Genomic DNA, 18,998 nt, shown 5'->3' with positions numbered 1-18,998 from the left:
AGATGCAGTTGACATTCTATGGTACTGTAGGTGATGAAGAAAAGGGCCCACAGGATGTAATGGATTCTGCTGGTCTGTGGTGCGTGATGGAGGAGGCGTCTTCTTGTAGTGTGATGCATGGACTGAAGTGAGACAATCCTCGCACTCGAATGCTGTATTGGTGCTCAGCAGGACGTGTTGTGGTTTGGACCAGGGGGGTTTCAGGGCGTTTTTCCACCGGAACTCTCTGATGCAGACTCAGTCTCCTGATTGGATGTTGTGGCACTGTTGGTCACTTGGAGGAGACTGAACAGCTTTTGTCTGTCTATGAATTGATTGAACAGTAATGAAATACTGAAGAATGTGCTGCTGACGTCACGTCCGGTGAGTGTATTGTTTGCTTGTTGCGTTGCCGCCAGTCGCTCTTTTCCTAGTGCTCTTCAGTCGTTTTTATTCCACGATTTAACTTAATACTTGGTTAAATTTAGTCTCTGGTTGGCTCAGTACACACCCGGAGCCAACAATAACATCTGATCCTAGCTAAAAAGTTTGTTCAAAGTTTGTTCATAGATTAAAAACAACTTTTCCTTTTAGCTCCGCTAGCCTTGCTTAACCGAGCTATGGCTAGCCCTCTGCCTTCACCTTCTTCCCGTCTGTTCTGCTCAGTGTGCTGTATGTATAGTGAGCTCCCTGCCTCCTTTACTGAGGATAGAAGCAGCTGTAGGAAGTGTAGTTTAGTGTCAGGGTTGGAGGCCAGGGTTTCTGAGTTAGAAGCACGGCTCTGCACTTTGGAGGCTAAGGCTAAACCTAGCTATACCCAGGTAGCAGCAGGGACCGCAGGTCGTGCTTGTAGTAGCAGGAATGTTAGCGTGGTTAGCCCCCCAGCGAGTCCCGTGCAGCCGGGAGAGACCAGGGACGGATTTGTGACAGTACGGGGGAAGCGCAGTGCTAAACGCAAAAACTTAGTGCACCAACAGCTTCCCGTCTGTAATAGGTTTGATCCCCTCAGCGACACACCGGCTGAACCGGATACACTCGTAATTGGCAGCTCCATAGTCAGAGACGTGAAGCTCCCAGCGGTGTCTGTCAGGTGTTACCCAGGGGCCAGAGTCGGTGACATCGAAGGAAACCTTAGGCTTTTACAGCAGAGTAGGACTAGGTTTCGCCGGATCGTTATTCACGCAGGTGGTAACGACGCCCGGCGGAGACAATCTGAGGTTCTTAAATTGAATGTAGCCTCGGTGTGTAAACTTGCTAGGTCGATGGCTGACACCGTAGTATTCTCTGGACCCCTGCCCAATTTGGTCAATGATGAGATGTACTCTAGGTTCTCATCATTTAACCGCTGGTTGTCTAGATGGTGCCCAGAAAACGACATTGTTTTTATTGACAATTGGCGTGCGTTCTGGGGAAAGCCCGGGCTCATTCGCAGAGACGGCGTACATCCCACTTGGGAGGGTGCCTGTCTTTTAGCTCACAATCTGGCCGCTAGCCTTTGTCTTCCAAAGTGACACTTCAGAGTGGGGGCCCGGGAGCAGAGTTGTAGTGTAAAACACTTCTCTGTTAATCACTCACTTCCTCCCGAGCTGTCACACATCCAGTGTTTAGGAAAGAAGATAGAGACTGTGTCTGTTCCTCGTGTAGTAGAGACTCAAAAACCTAACCCTATAGAGACTTTAGGAGTGAGACCAAATAATTTAATACAAATAGTTCCGGATTGCAGTCAAATTAAAAGTCAAATTAAAAGGACATCTAATAAACATATTAAATGTGGATTACTAAACATTAGGTCTATTTCATCCAAATCTCTGTTATTAAATGACTTAATTGGTGACCATAAAATTGATATTTTGGCTCTGACAGAAACCTGGCTTCAGCAAAACGAATATGTGAGACTAAATGAATCCACGCCACCAAGTCATGTGAACTTTCACACAGCTAGAAGCACTGGTCGAGGTGGAGGAGTGGCAGTAATTTCACACTCTAGTTTAGGTCTGAACCCTAAAACTAATCACACTTATCAATCCTTTGAAAGTTTATTTCTGTCAATTACTGATCCCAATTGGAAAAACAAAAAAACAGTTCTATTTGTAGTGGTCTATCGCCCTCCTGGTCCTTACTCACAGTTTTTATCAGAATTCTCTGACTTTTTATCCACTGTAGTGTTAAACTGGGATAGGATTTTAATAGTTGGGGACTTTAACATTCATGTTGATAATGACAATGACTCTTTTAGTGGAGCTTTTAGTGGCCTATTAGATGGGATTGGCTTTGTTCAAAATGTAAATAAACCAACTCACCGTCACAAGCACACCCTGGATCTGATCTTAACATATGGTATTGAGATTAGTGACCTTGTTGTCCTCCCCCATAACCCCTTACTCTCAGACCACTTTTTAATTACCTTTCAGTTTGTGCTTGAGGATAATTCTACACCTGTGATTAAAGCTCAGATGAAAAGGACGTTATGTGATCATTCTGTCTCAAGGTATAGAGAGATAATTCAGCCAATATTTCCTTCCCTGTTGTCTGATTATGTAGAGAACATGTCTAGTCCTGCTGCATGTGATGAGTTTGTTGATAGTGCCACGCTCACACTACAGACTGCTCTGGATGTAGTTGCCCCCCTCAAGCCGAGGATTGTTAAGCCAAGGCCAGCTTCTCCTTGGTTTAATGCTGAAACACGTTCCTTTAAACAAGCAGCACGTAAATTAGAGAGGCTATGGCGCCGTTCCAGCTCAGAGCATTCTTTTAGTGCCTGGAAAAACAGCTTATTGGCCTATAAGCAGGCCCTGCGTAAGGCTAAAACTAGTTACTACTCATCCTTAATCGAGAAAAACAAGAATAACCCTAGATTCCTGTTCAGCACTGTTGCCAGGCTGACAAACAGTCACAGTTCAGTAGAACCCTCTATCCCACTTACTCTCAGCTGTGATGACTTCCTACAATTCTTTAACGATAAAATCTCAACTATTAGGAACAAAATAGATGAACTACTTCCAAATATTAGGTCTGACAAAGCACAGGCTACTAACCAAGAATCTCTTCTAAACCCCCCTACAATGTTAGATAATTTCACTACTGTAGATGGAGCTGATGTAGCATCTATCATTATGTCCTCCAAACCATCGACCTGCCTCTTAGACCCAATCCCAACCAAACTTTTCAAAGAGACTCTGCCCCTAACTATTGACACAATTCTAACTATAATTAATACCTCACTAGTTACTGGCTACGTGCCACAATCTTTTAAATTTGCAGTTATTAAACCACTTCTGAAAAAACCTACTCTAGATCCTGACCTCCTGGTCAGTTACAGACCTATATCTAATTTACCCTTCCTCTCAAAAGTTCTTGAAAGAGTGGTAGTTAAACAGCTGTGTCAGCATTTACAGGACAATAGTTTATTTGAACACTTCCAGTCTGGCTTTCGTGCTCATCATAGCACTGAAACCGCATTAGTCAAAGTAACCAATGACTTGTTATTAGCTGCTGACGATGGTTTGGTCTCGATCCTGGTCTTATTGGACCTGAGTGCAGCTTTTGACACTATCGACCACAGTATCTTACTGCAGAGATTAGAATGGGACATAGGCATTAGAGGAGCAGCCCTCTGCTGGTTTAAATCCTATTTATCTAATAGGTACCAGTTTGTTAATGTAAACCAACAATCATCAACATATTCCAGAGTTAGTTGCGGCGTGCCACAAGGGTCGGTCCTCGGGCCCATTTTGTTTACACTATACATGCTGCCTTTAGGTAACATTATTAGAAAACATGGCATTAAGTTTCACTGTTACGCAGATGATACACAACTGTATTTATCGATTAAACCTGATCAGACCAGACAAGTAGATAAACTAAGTTCCTGTGTCCGTGACATTAAAACCTGGATGAGCGCTAATTATCTTTTACTTAACCCTGAAAAAACAGAGGTCATTATAATAGGCCCTAAAAATGCAAGAGACTCCCTATCTGACCAGATAGTCACTCTGGACAATGTGAGTGTAGCCTCTAGCACCACAGTTAGATCTGGGTCAAATAGAACTCCTAGGTTTCTATCATTTAAACCACATATTAACCAAGCCTGCAGAACCGCCTTCTTCCACCTGCGCAACATAGCCAAAATTAGAAATATTCTTTCTAAAAATGATGCAGAAAAATTAGTTCATGCGTTTGTTACATCTAGATTAGATCACTGCAACTCCCTTCTCGTAGCATGTCCTAAAAGCTCTCTAAAAAGTTATCAACTGGTTCAGAACGCGGCAGCGAGACTACTAACAGGAACAAATAGAAGAGAACACATCACCCCTGTGCTCCAAGCCCTTCACTGGCTTCCAATTGAGTTTAGAATTAGATTCAAAATCCTCCTCCTCACATACAAGACCATTAATGGTATGGGCCCCTCTTATCTCAGAGATGCTCTGGTGCCGTACCATCCCAACAGAACCCTTCGTTCTCAGAATGCAGGTCTACTGGTAGTTCCCAGGGTCTGTAAAAGTACAGTAGGAGCTAGAGCCTTTAGTTACCAAGCTCCTGTTTTATGGAATCAGCTTCCAGTTAACATTAAAGAGGCCGACACAGTCTCTACATTTAAGGTCAGGCTAAAAACATTCCTATTTGAAAAAGCTTATGGTCAGGCTAGTTCAAACCAGACTAAACCCACAGTTCAGTCTAAGCTGCCCTAGGAGCAAGAATGCTGGGGGAAGTACAGGCACTGAGTCCTATCTCCTGTTTCTGGTTCTACGTACCATTCTGGTCTGCACTTATATTTTTAATATTTAGCCAACTTAGTTTGTGCAGTGCTATTCACCCGATGTCCCCTTTCCCCATTCCCCTCCGGGGGAGTGGCTACTTTTTCAGTTGTAACCACTTGGGAGCCAATGATGGCAGGATCTGCGCTGACCCATCTGTGTCCTGCCCTGTCCTGTGTCCTGACCCCCTCCCCCACCTGTCTGGATGGACGTCCTCGGCCTCACCACTGTGGATGGGCCTCCTCGCCCCTGCCTGTCTCATCCAGCGGGATGGACCCCCCATGTGTCCACCCTACTGCATCCTTGTAGACTAGAACTACATCTGCAAATGGACGTCCATCAGTCCTGGTGCATCTATAGCCTGTCCGTCCATGGGAGTGGATCTCTCCTTCACTCTGGTTCTCCCCGAGGTTTCTCCCTTTTCCCACTGGGTTTTGAGTTTTTCCTTGCCGTGAAGGAGGGTCTAAGGACGGGGGATGCCCTGGACACTACTCATTTTCTTGCTGTTCATTTGACTGTTGTTTACTCTAACTGACTCTGTAAAGCCCTTTGAGATAACCTTGTTGTGATATTGGGCTATACAAATAAAGTTGAATTGAATTGAACAGTATAGGTAAGGGCAAAGCAGAATGAGATGAGAGACTCATTCATACCATGGAGATCCATCTTCACACATAGTAATGGACTACTAGGTATTGTCATTGCAACGGAGTCAGCCCTCTTGTAAGGCCAGGCTTCCAGTCAGTTGGAAAACATGGCAACACGCACAAGAACATTATCATTCATTACATTTCAGTATATGAATAAAGTCTATTTGCAGAGTTTCAAAAGGTCTTCCAGGGGAAGGACAGTGTTGTGTCGACAGTGTTGTCTGTGCTGTCTTTCTTGGATTGTGCTGTTGACAGATCAGGCATTGTTCAGTGTTTTTGGGCACAGGATGTAAATCATGGAGCAGACCAGTCTTTCAACAGTATTTGACACGTCCCCCTTTTGCTCCTTTTCCATGTGATAATCCATGTAAAATGCATGCTAGCCACAGATACAGGGGTGCAGGAGCCACGATGCGGCCGTCATCGTGGACCCACAAATTATTTGCATATTTACATCTAACAATTCATCAGTCAGTTTGCCATGTTCAATGGGTGTCCCCAAGGATGAGGTGAATCCTCGGTTTGCCCACAGTGCACCAAAGTCTTGTAAACATTTAAAAGCATATTTGGAATCTATATAAATGGTAACAGTTTTACCTCTTGCAAGTTGACAGGCTCTCATCCATGCGTGTAACTCAGCTACTTGGGTGGAGCCTGAGTGGTGTTTTCAATAATTAAAAATTATTACAAATTACATACCCTGCGTGTGGCACTCCATTTTTTCTATATGCTGAGCCATCAGTGTAGAAAACAAGATCAGAGTTTGAAGGAGGAGTTTCAGAAAGGTCAAATCGAGGTTTAGATGAACAAGAGATGACTTCCATGCAGTTAGAGGATTAAACTTGACATGCTTTCAGTAAAAGGACCTATAGAAACTACAGTCGGCTCAGATAAAGGTTGGCACATAGGAATACCTTCTACCCCAACAGCTCTTGCAATTTCTTTAGATGATTTTAGATTAGTGGATTCTGTTGGTTTTAAGGTTGAAAGTGAAGCCCCTGTTTCTACTAGGAATGATGTAGATTTTCTATAAACATCTACCAATAGATGAGATACTACATCTGGTTTTGCCAAATTAATTAAAGGAGCTTGGATCACATTTCTGTTTCACTTTAGTTTCTATCTTGACAGCTCTGAGTGTGGGGTTTGATGGTTTTCCATTTGAATGCTTACTGGAGGTGCCATAGGCAGAGTTTTTCTGGGGTTGGGATGTTTGGTGTGGGCAGTTTCTCACCAAGTAGTCTGGTTCACCGTAATACAGAATTGAATTGTCTCTTGTCCCCACCTTCTCTTGCTGCCGTTACTTCTGCCATTGTTTTCCCTCTGGTTGCTCTGCGTGTACAGTGAGACACTTGGGCAAACATTGACATGTAATGCATTTTATATTATTTGTGTAGTATTGTCCCATTGATGTTGAGTTATTTCTAACAGTTCTGACATTGATTTTCCTGTCCATCCAACAGTTAACTGTACCTTTTCTTTAAACTTTTGGTTGTAGACTACTCACAAACATCTTTTTTTTTTTTTTAAACTTGGTGGAAGATCATTAATCTGATATTGTGATAGACTACAACTCTTGTTATCACAAGTTTTCCATAAATCTCCCGAGGATTATCATCATTCCTTTGCTCAATTTATTTCTATTTGATAGACTACAATTCTCTCTCACTGTCATCCTGAATTTTTTCATAAAGCTCCCAAGGATCATCTATCTATATATCTGTTCTGTTTTCTTTGATTTTCAATCTTTCTTAACTATATCCCACCCTTATTCTCCTTGATTATTCACCTTAGATTTTTGGACACTCAAAAGGAAATCGTCATCACTGGATTCTTTTAGCTCTTTCACAGGATACAGCATTTGGATTTTATCTTTTTTTGGTAGTGGTGACACTGGTCAGTTTAGTTTTTGTCTGCATTGTTATTCATTTATTATCCAGTTGGGCTATGAACTTTTTATTTTGATCGGTAAGTCAAGCTATTTGAGATTCTGAATGATGGCATTTACTTTCATTTGTCCAAAATCTGAGGGAATTAAAGTGCTGTTTTTTTATCTGTACAGAAACTTAATTTCTCCTTTTAAGTTTTCTAATCTGGTTCAATCAAATGTCCCATTTTGGGGAAATTTCAACAAACAATCGTTTGCAGTTAATTCAACCCATGTTGCAACTAATTTAATGCTACTGGTACCATAGGTCTCGTACATGTACTTGACAGGACTGGTTAGCTCTTTCCTTGGCTTCCTCGGCTACACCAATTTCTATGAAATTTGGTGGGTGTGATGTGGGGTCACTCCTGAGACTAGTTTTAAAGTTTAGTAATGATTGGTCAAGGGGGGCGTAACCAATTGGCCTGTGTCAGGACAATTAACCTGAACCTGTCGTCCTTTGAAGCTGATGTTTTCCTTCTTTCTTCCTGGCAGGTTATTCATTCCTTTATTATTGAGAACATTGGTTTAAATTATTTTGGGTATTGCAAACCTAATCTCCAGCATTTTGAAAAAGTACTCAGAACGTGACTTGGCATTTGAGAGGCTTCATGAACCTGTCAAAATAGATGGATTGAGTAATGAAGGGAATGTCTGTGCATTGTGTACATACCAGTGACTTTAGGACATTATGCATTTCAATCAATCAATCAACCGTTATTTATAAAGCGCTTTTCATGCACAGATGCAACACAAAGTGCTTTACAGAATTAAAAACAATTACACAATAAAAACAGAAACAATTACAAAGAAAACCCCTCCCTCCCACCCTCCATACTAGACACGCACACACACACACACACACACACACACACGCCCACACACACGCACACAACAGGGAGACATGGCATGGCACTGTGGATCAAGGAAACGCCACCTTTGGGGCCGTCCACACTGGGAGGAGCTGCAGGCCGTGCCATCGGCGGGACCAGCACCCAGGCCCCCCGACTTCGACATTTATATCACAATACATGACAGGACATGATCATTTTTACACAGAAGAGCTTGTTGTGTCTGAGGAAGAAGACAGCATCTGTATGTGTTAAGTTTGTGCCTTGTAAGGATTAATGTATCCTTGTTTACCTTTTCTGACAGCCAGTTTTAGATTCCTTCACACAAGTTCAGCAGATGACAAAAACATTTTTATACCTCCCCCCCCCCAACAGGAAAGCTGATGTTACAACATCAGGGGAAAACATTGTGCTCACACTTGAAAACCCTGGGCATGACTGATGAAAATCTTCCAAATATTGACTGTCATGTTGATCTGCAAAATGTAAAATATTTGACGCTGTGAATTAATACTGGAATTGAATTGAAGGTTTATTGAACGCATGATTTCCTCTGAAATTACAAATAATTTCCCATATTTTAATCAAGCTCTGAATATGAACAGGCAACAGATTATTTGTAGTTTGAACATGAATTGTGTTGTTTTAAAGTGGACTAAGTCACTAAACTTTAAAACTTTTAATTTCATCATAAACTGATGTGTGTGTGTGTTCCCTATAGGACACTGTACTGATCAGTGGTATTGGCCTTTTCTGAATAATGCTGATTGGATTTGTATTAGTTCAGTCACTTTTCCCCCACACCTCCATGAATTACAACATAAAAAAAACTGCAATTCTTTTATATAGTTATTCCAAGGAATCTGATTACATTGACCCTTTCAGTCTCTGTATTATTTATACTTAGATAACTGACAGTTTCCCACAGACTATATATGTCATATAAATATAAATACACAGAGTTAACGTGATGTTCCTTTATTGAATAAGGATCAATCGAAGCAAGTAAAACCATCAGCTCCTTTAAAACGGAAGTCACACACAGACTGTACAAGATAGAAAGAACAGAAAGAAAGAAAACTGAAAGAAATACACGTCTGTACACTGAAAGAAATGCACGTCTGCACACTGAAAGAAATCCACGTCTGTACACTGAAAGAAATCCACGTCTGTACACTGAAAGAAATCCACGTCTGTACACTGAAAGAAATCCACGTCTGTACACTCAAAAAAATCCACGTCTGCACAGTGAAAGAAATCCACGTCTGTACACTGAAAGAAATCCACGTCTGTACACTCAAAAAAATCCACGTCTGCACAGTGAAAGAAATACACGTCTGTACACTGAAAGAAATACACAATACAGTATATACACAGTATACACACAGTATGTAACACAAACATTAAAACAGGCCAAATTCCTTTACCAAATCAGCTTTGTAATCCCCTAACAGCCAAATCTACATACAAATACATCAAAAAATTATTTGTTTTTCAATTCAAGTACTTGCTAAATTAAGTGGAGATTGTTAATTTCACTATAAAACATAAAATAGGTTGAGTTTTGGGATTATTGCATGACCAACAGGCAATAAAAGTAAAAAAAAACAAACAAACGCATTTTCTTTGTCATATCAGTCCCTGGACTCTTGTATGTTTTGTCTGTCTTGTCTGTTTTATTTTGTTAAGTCCTCCTCTTGTGTCATGTCTGGTGTCTTTGCTTCCCTTCCCTGATTGTGTCACCTGTGTTGATTACCTGTCTCCACCCTGATTTGTTCCACCTGTGTCTCATCGTCTTCCCTCCCTTCTGTGTATATAAGCCCTGTGTTTCCCCCTGTCCTGTGCCAGTTCGTATTCCTCCCTCGTGGTGTGTCTACCTACCAGTGTTTCTTCTGATCCTGTTTGCCTGCCTGTTCCCGACCTGGATTGTTCCTCGACTTCTGAGATTTGCCTGACCCCCTGCCTGTACTTCAGCCTGATCTGCCACTCCCGTGTTCGACCCTTTTTGCCCTGTTTTATGGTACGTGACTCAGCCTTTTCCCTTATGTACTGTTGCCTGTCTGTCAGTCTCCCCGTACATGACCTGGTCTGTCCCCTGACGCTCCTTTGCTTTTTCCTAGTCGGGTTCCCCTCGTGTGCTCCCGACCCGGGCCGTGGGTTTCCTCCCTTGGATTCGGACGACGTGACGAATCCACGGAGACAATACACGAGGACTCACCCGAACCCTCTTTTTGTGAACTGTTTACCCTGTCTGTGTTTAATAAACACTACTTAACTGTATTTTGGTCTGCTGGTCGTGCATTTGGGTCCAGACTTCATACTTCTAGTTCTTACATTCTTGTCTTAGGCATGGAAATGACTTTACTGATACCACATTATTTTCACTGTCCTGACTGGTGTAATACCAACTATTTTAACTACTATTATTACTACAAATACAACTCTACCTTTTAATTTGGAAAAGGGTGGTCAAAATTATTTATTTCTAGTCCCACATACAGATGAATATTATGTCAAGGAGGCTGGACCAGTAAAAATAGTAACACATGAATTTATAAATAATGATAATTCCAATTTTTTTATGTTTTTATTGCAAAAAACCCCCAAAACATAATGAGAATGTTTACAGTTACGATGATCCTTTCACAAAAAATGTGCATAACCTAAAAATATATGAACAATCTAAGGGCAATTTTAACAACAGTATACCTCAGTTTATCATTTACATGTGTACCTGATAAATGACAGAAAACAGTGAATCTGTAAATACACCTACAGATTTACAAACAGGCATCTGCAACTGACAAATATAGCATTTAACTTTACACATTGTGTTATATTTTGTTTTGAATTAAAAAAAACACTTATGCAAAGTGCAGACATTTTTAATTACATCATATAACACTTTTTTCTTGTCATAGTTACATTCATAAACATATGTACATCTATAATATATGTAATACATAATGTATTGACAAAAAGTTGTAACTCTACACAAAATTATAGCCTTATTCCTGTTGTTTCCATCCCCTGCTTTAGGTTGATTATACAAGTGCAGCTCAAAAAATGACAGTATCATGACAAAGTTCAATATTTTTTGTCTCTCATTTCAAAAAGTGAAATCCATTTATTATAAAGATTATTATAAAGACTCATTAGACATACAGTGAAATATTTGAAGCCTTATTTCTGGAAACTTTGATATTTTGTCTTACAGATAATGAAAACCCAAAATTCTGTGTCTCAGAAAATGACAATATTGCATAAAATCTATTAAAAAAGGATATTTCAAATAGAAATGTCAGGCTTCTGAAAAGTATCTTCTTTTCTATGTACTCAATACTTGGTTGGGCCTCCTTTCACATGAATTACTGCATCAGTGTGTGGTGTCATGGAGGTGATCAGCCAGCCTGTGGTACTGTTCAGGTGGAATGGAAGCCCAGGTTGGTTTCATAGTGTCCTTCAGCTCATCTGCATTGTTGGATCTGCTGTCTCTCATCTTCCTCTTGACAATACTGAGATATGACTTCATCATAAATAAATACTGATTAACTCTATAAAGTGTTTCTGATATTTTGTTTAAGGTGGTACTCTAGTTTCTGTAGTAAATGCAGATCCTTGCTTACTGTGTAACACAATGTTGTACGGTTCTGCCTGTTCTGTCATATCAGTCTCCGGACTTCTACTTGTTTTGTCTGTCTTGTGTGTCGTTTCCTGTTTTATTTTGTTAAGTTTCCCTCATGTGTCTTGTCTGGTATCTTTACTTCCTTTTTGTGTTCACCTTTTCCCTGATTACCTGACTCCTCCCTGATTGTCTCCACCTGTGTCCAATTGTCTTCCCGCCCTCTTGTGTATTTAAACCCTGTGTTCTCCCCTGTCCATTGCCAGTTCGTTTTCCTCCTTTTGGTGTGTTAACTTACCAGCGTTTTTTGGATCCTGTTTGTTCGCCTGCCTGTTGTGACCCGTTTTGCCCTTTGACCACCGTCTCTGCCTGTCCCTTGTCTGCCTGCTCGTCTGTCTTCGACCTGGTTCGTCTATCACACCTGAATTCGCCTGACCCCTGTCCGTTCATCCGCCTCTGTGCCCTATCCTGGTTTCGACCCCTGCCTGGACTATCGGTACGTGAGCCTGCCTATCCCAATGTACGTTTGCCTGAGTGATTGTCCTCCCGTGTATGACCTGGTCTGTCCCCTGACTCTTCTGTGTTTCTTCCTAGTCGGGTTCCCCTCGTGTGCTCCCGACCAGGGCTGTAAAGTGGTTCTCCTGGAATCCGAAACCAAGACGGTTCCCCACCACAGCCACACTGAAGAAAGATCCATTACTTTCCTGTGTGAATTATTAACTCTGACTGTATTCAATAAATCCCCTTTAATTGTATTTCCGTCTGAGGGTCTTGCATCTGGGTCCGGTTCTCGTACCATCAGTCCTAACATGTTCAACAACAATGTTTCCTCACTACAAAGTCTCTGCTCCTGGAGGATTCTGTTGGGTTTCTATATTTACTTAAATAAGATTTCAACCACTTCTATATGTTAAGTGTCATGACAACTTTTGCTATAATACTGTATTAATAACATTTGTTTGACTTCATGGTGAATGTCATTTGTTAGATTTATAGTCATGTGTCACTGCTAAAACCTGTAATCTTATATCAAGCTTATTCAACTGACCAAGATAATGTGAGAATGCTGATTTTTTTTTTTTTTTTTTTTTTTTACCTTTTCACCACAGACCTAGCCTGAGAGGCTTGAGTTTGTACACCATACGCCTACTGACATGCGTTGTACACTTTAAGTATCTGACAAAGCAATCATTGAAAAACAAAAAAAAAAAACATGAAATGGAAGAACAAGTACAAGTGTCATTTGTTTTTTTGCATTTATTTACATCGTTTTAAAATACACACATCAAATGAAAATAACAAATATATACAAAAACATTTACAAAAAATGTAAAATGAGTTAACTGTGCTGCTCCTCTTCTCCTGCACCGTCCATACGGCACATTTCTTCAGCTCCTGTGAAGCAGATGAAATAAAAAATTAATACATTCCATCCTACATATAATAGTTTTTTTTGGGGGGGGGGGGGTAGTGGGGAGAGGGCAGTGCGGTCAGTACCACTGCGCAACGGCCAAACCCTTCCAGCGGAACCGCTGCAAACACCCTGTGCTGTCTGTAGGTTTAAAAGTAAGGGAACTAATATGACCACCGCTGCGGCTTCAGCTGCACAAAGGCCATGCAGCAATGGAACAATGTGAACCTAAATGCAGATCTAGACATTGGTTTATGTCTGCGCTGTGTTTTGGATGTGTGTATTTATATCAGGTGACTTACCCAGTTCAGTGTTGTCCTGGAAGAAGTCCTCCCTCTCATATTCATAAAGCTTATCATTTGCCAGGCGGAGGTCCCGCTGGCACACGGTCAGCTGCTGTTTGAGCATAGTTGCTTTCTGTTCCGCAGCTCGGTTCAGTCTTATTAATTTATTGATACTTCTAATGCTCGTTTGAGCACAGTCCATTAGCATAGTGGACAGCTCCGCCTTGGAGACGGCTTCATCCGCACAAGAATACTGTGGATAAAACAAAAGCATGCATTACACATTGGGTGACATGGGAAGCCAATTCATAAGCTAAAGTTTGGGTCAAAACATAATGGAAAAACATTCGGAACCGTATTGCATTCACACAAAAAATTAAATTGGGCTCCGTTTATCTGTGTCAGTGGGACAGCGGTCCCTGATCCAACAGGCGCTCCTGCATGTGCTGCTGCTGAAAGCCCTTTGGGGGAGCGTGAGGTTGCTTCCGTTCCCGTACCCGGATCTGTTTACGCATCACAACCAAACTGTGCTTCGACCCACAACCCGCACTTTGCTACAAGCACAGTGATCTGCAAGCCCGACAGAAGTCGGAGCCAGGAGCCTCTATAACCCGGCTTTCTGGGCGGCAGGGCGCGTGTGTCACTTAGCATTAATGAAGTCAAATAAAATGACATTCGTCAGTATTAAAGAAAATATACACACCAGAACAGTTCAAATGTGTATTAATTTATTTTGTCGGACCTGAGGGAAAGGAATTCTCAGAACTACATCTGTGGAGGAGCGACTTGGAGTCCTGGCTCAGTACGGTTTTCAACCCCGCAACTGAAGGAGGTCTGGACCACTTCGAAGCCGTTTGATAGATCCGTCCCAGTGTCCAAAGGCACATCGCGCCAAAATAGAGACTTTTCCCCGAAACGGATCTTCTGCAGAAGCGATTCACAACTCCTTTAGTTGCGGGGCTGAAAACCATAGTGACCCGGGACTCCAAGTCGCTCCTCCACAGATCTACTTCTGACAAATCCTTTCCATCAGGTCCAACAAAATAAATGAATACACATTTGCACTGTTCTGCTGTTTATATTTTCTTTAATGCTGACGAATGTCATTTTATTTCACTTCATTAATGCCGACTCACATCACACGTTCTCTCATTCACAAAGTGCAGCCACAGGCTCTCGTAGCACCAGCTTGTGCCGGCTTTCCAAACCGCCGTGCTTTGCAATGAAGCGGGCCTTGGACGTCGAAGCATAACTTGTTTCTTACTTCTGTCAATAATAGTAGTTTTTGGTGTGAATGGAATACAGTTCCGTTGAAACAAAACACCGCCTAACTAGAAAGAAACGGCCATATAGATGGAAACCGCACAAGATATTCCTGTAAAGTTCAATCGGGTTTCTGTAAAGCTTATCAACTTACTGTAAGTAGGAGGAACTTGTCTCTCACTTGTGTGTACTCCTGCAAGGAGGTTTGGGGCAGTTTGGAGGGGGAATACTTCTCCATGTCTTCTGCAAAACAATAAAGTCAAATAAAATCTACCAAACTATGACAAAATATTGTAGACACCAATGTTTATTTTAACTTTACAAATATCTGCTACCCAAACTTACCTTTTGGTCATCTTCTAAAAGTGCACAAAGCCGTGGCTGGTATTTCAAATCGGGTCTTGGCACACGATATAAATAAGAATGAACGTGACGTCACCGCCAACAGAACTCACGGGTGTTCCGCCCACTGACTGTCTGAAAGAGGGAGATGAGTGACAGCTTTGGCTTCCATACTGTCTAAACCATATGTGTCAAACGCAAGGCCGGCAGGCCACATCCGGCCTGGCGTTCAATTATCTGACTGGCGAGATCATTTTATATAGATGTACTATTATTGCTATCAACAGCCCCACAATATGAAGCGCTGATAACACACAAAGTACGGATCCCATAATGCAGCGCTTCAGCTGCCTTGCTGATGAACTCAGTGCACTGCATGCTGACTTTCACGCGCAAAAAAAGAATTTCAAGCTGCTTCGCAACCTATTTGCCGTTGATGCCCAATGGCTTTGTGTTCCATATGTGTTGGCCTAAACTTCAGTACAATAACTCAAATAGGGAGGGGCAGCACCCGGACCCCAGGGCCCAGGAACCGCAGCCCAGCCACCCGACCCGGGGGATGCCAGCCACCGACCCAGGCCCAACATGGAGCCCCGCCCCCCACCACCAGAGGGCAACTCCGTCGTCGGGTCCACCCCCGCCCCAACCGGGACAAACACCAAACCGCCCCCAGAGCAGGGCGGTCCACACCCCCACTCCGAGGGACCACTAGTGACCCGTAGCACCTCCTGCCGGCCTCCTAATGCTCAGAGTGACATGATAGAGCTAATCACAGGGGTCCAGAGAGAATGAGATTGGTCCAATTGATTGTTTGAAGAGGTAGATATTGTCTCTTTACTTATGTGATCTAATAGAAGGTTCCTAAACTGGTTAATGCTCAGATTGGCTTTTGTTTTCCAATTCACAAGGATAGTTTTCTTTGCGATGCATAAAGCAGTGAGGACCATGTGTGAGGCGTTAGTATCCATGTTGGTGTGGCCCAGGTCACCTAGTAAACACAGTGTGGTGTGGGCTGGAATATTGCATCTGAGCCATGTTGACAGGTCCTCACAGACCTGAAGCCAAAACCTCTGGACAGGTGCACATTGCCACAAGCTGTGTATGTAGTTATCAACAGAGTTATCTGTGCACTGTGAGCAGATGTTTGACAGTGTGAGACCCATCTTGAACATCCTTTGTCCTGTGAGTTCTGTGAAGAATTTTGAACTGAATTAGTTGTAAATTCGGGTTTTTAGTCATTTTAAATGCATTTGAACATATTTGTGACCATGACTTTTGATCAAAATCACTGGATAAATCTGTCTCCCATTTTGAAGTCGGTAGGTAGATTAAGTTATCTGTTTTAGCATTAAGCCTATATATTTTGGACAGTAGCTTTGGGGTGCGGAGGATAAAAAAATTCTTCCACCTTGATTGGTAGTTGCAAGTTTAACTGGTTAGGGGTATATTTCTTACCTATAATAGATTTGATTTGGTGATATTCAAAAAATTTGGTGCTGCTAATCCCATGTTGTGAAGTGAGCGTATCAAATGGTACAAAGTTTCCATCCACTATGATATTTTCTAAATGTGTTATTCCTTTGTCCTTCCACTGAGTAAAGTTTATAATTCTTTTATTTTGAAGGATGTCAGGGTTGTTCCAGATGGGTGTCTGCTTACATGGAATGGGTGAACATTTATTTATTTTAAGAAATTCCCACCAGGCTGTCAGAGTGGAGCTTATGTTCACACTTTTGTAACATTTATGATGCTTAATGGTTGAACTAATGAATGGTCAGAGATTGCTAGATCACACATTGCTTGCTCTATATCTAGCCATGGCTCATCTAGATAACTAGGTTTGAGCCATTTAGAGATATACTGCAGCTTATTGGCTAGGAAATATTGGCCAAAGTTGGGAAGGTCTAAACCGCCCCTGTCTTTGGTCTGCTGTAATGTATTTAGACTTATACATGATGGTTTGTTTTCCCAAAGGAATTTAGAAACGTGTGAGTCCAGTGACTTGAACCAACTAGAGGATGGTTTGATGGGTATCATGGAAAATAGTTAATTTTAGGTAAAATCATTTTGACGGTGGCAACTCTCCCCATGAGTGAAATGGGTAATCGCCTCCACCGCAGAAGATCATCCTCTGTTGTTTTCAAGAGTTGAACATAGTTCAGTTTTATTAGTTCTGACAACCTGGGTGAAATATTTATACCTAGATATCTAATATTTCCTTAATGTATTGTAATATTGGGCACACCTTGAAAGTGACAGTTAATAGGCAGGGCTGTGGTCTTAGTCCAGTTAATGGAGTAATCGGATATTGATGAATACTTATTTATAAGTGTGATTGTCTGGAGAAAAAGTAATACATCATCAGCATAAAGACTTATTTTGTGATCTATATTCCTGGTACGGATTCCTTTTATTTCATCCTGTTGTCTAATGGCAGCTGCTAAAGGTTCAATAAAGATGGCAAAAAGTGAGGGGGAGAGTGGGCAGCCCTGTCTGGTGCCTCTGTGCAGACTGAAGCTTGGAGAAGTTTGATCATTGGTCCTCATGCATGCATGAGGGTTCTTATACAATATACTAATCCAGTCAATGAAAGATGGTCCAAATCCAAACTTTTTTAATGTTGTAAATAGAAATTTCCAGTTCACCCGGTCGAATGCTTTTTCTGTATCTAGAGAAATAATTATGGTTTCCAGATTGTGTATGTTAGAATAATCTATGAGGTTAATTAATCTGCGCATATTAGTTGAAGAGTGCCTACCTTTAATAAAACCTGTTTGATCTGGATGGATTATTAAAGGAGTTATTTTCTCTATTCTTCTGGCCAGAGCTTTACTAATTATTTTTAGATCTACATTGATTAGTGAGATTGGGCGGTAACTGGATGGGAATGTGGGATCTTTTCCTGGTTTTAATAATACTGTAATGTCAGCTACGTTCATATTTGTGGGTATTTCGTTTTTCTCCTTTATTTCTAATATCATTTTGTAGAAAGTAGGTGCCAGAATAGTCCAGAATTCTTTGTAGAATTCTGCTGGAAGACCATCTGGACCTGGGGCTTTATTATTGGGCATATGTTGAAGAGCTTCTTGGAGTTCACCAACAGACAGAGGTGAGTCTAGAGATGTTCTCTGTTCCTGTTGTAATTTTGGTAGATTGATGTTGCTGAAAAACTGATCAATATTATCATCTGATGGGTCTATTTGTGATGTGTATAATGCTTTATAGAAATCCCTGAAAGTGTTATTTATTTTGTCGGGGTCATGGCTAATGTTTCCTGCTGGATCTTTAATGGAGTAAATAGTTGTTTTCTCTATTTGTTTTTAGTTGATTCGCCAAAAATTTCCCAGATTTGTTGCTATGTTCAAAGTTCTCCAAGCGAAGCCTTTGCACCAAGAACTGTGTTCTCATTTATTATTTCATTCAGTTCCAGTATAGCTTTCTTTATACTGTTCAGCATGTCCTCATCTGGCGTGGCAGAGTAGGCCTTCTCTAATGATTTAATTTTACCTTCTAGCTCTAATATTTTTGAGGTCTTTTTTTCTCTTATGAGAGGAGAAGGAGATTATTTTCCCACGCATTACTGCCTTTCCCGCCTCCCAGAGGACACACGCTGATGTTCTTGGCAACTTGTTGTTTTCTATGTATTCGGACCATTCTCTTTTGAAGTAGCTGATAAACTCAGGATCTTTAAGTAATGATGTATTAAATCTCCAGTTTCGAGTTGGTGGCTTGATGCTCTTATTAACCATAGTGAGTGACACTGGTGCATGGTCGCTGATGGTGATAGGATGAATTTTGGTTTCAGATAGATCACTCAGTGAGCTGCTAGTAAGGAAGTAATCTAATCTAGAATAAGAGTGGACTGAGGAGAAGGTGTATTCCCTGACAAGGGGATAGTGAGAGCACCAAGCATCG

General features: G+C 41.5%; 1 protein-coding gene across 1 annotated transcript; it reads left to right on the top strand.

Moving 5' to 3' along the window:
* Nucleotides 1–352: 352 nt before the first annotated feature.
* LOC115425196 (uncharacterized) lies at nucleotides 353–2,451 on the top strand. The gene has a single exon (XM_030142579.1). The coding sequence runs from the start codon at nucleotides 600–602 to the stop codon at nucleotides 1,488–1,490; it is 891 nt and encodes a 296-aa protein (XP_029998439.1). The 5' UTR covers nucleotides 353–599; the 3' UTR covers nucleotides 1,491–2,451.
* The last annotated feature ends 16,547 nt before the right edge of the window (nucleotides 2,452–18,998 follow it).

The sequence above is a fragment of the Sphaeramia orbicularis genome, chromosome 9 (genome assembly GCF_902148855.1).
Source record: "Sphaeramia orbicularis chromosome 9, fSphaOr1.1, whole genome shotgun sequence".
NCBI lineage: Eukaryota > Metazoa > Chordata > Actinopteri > Kurtiformes > Apogonidae > Sphaeramia > Sphaeramia orbicularis.
The sequence above is the reverse complement of the archived record's forward strand: the minus strand, read 5'-3'. Positions and strand labels throughout refer to the sequence as shown.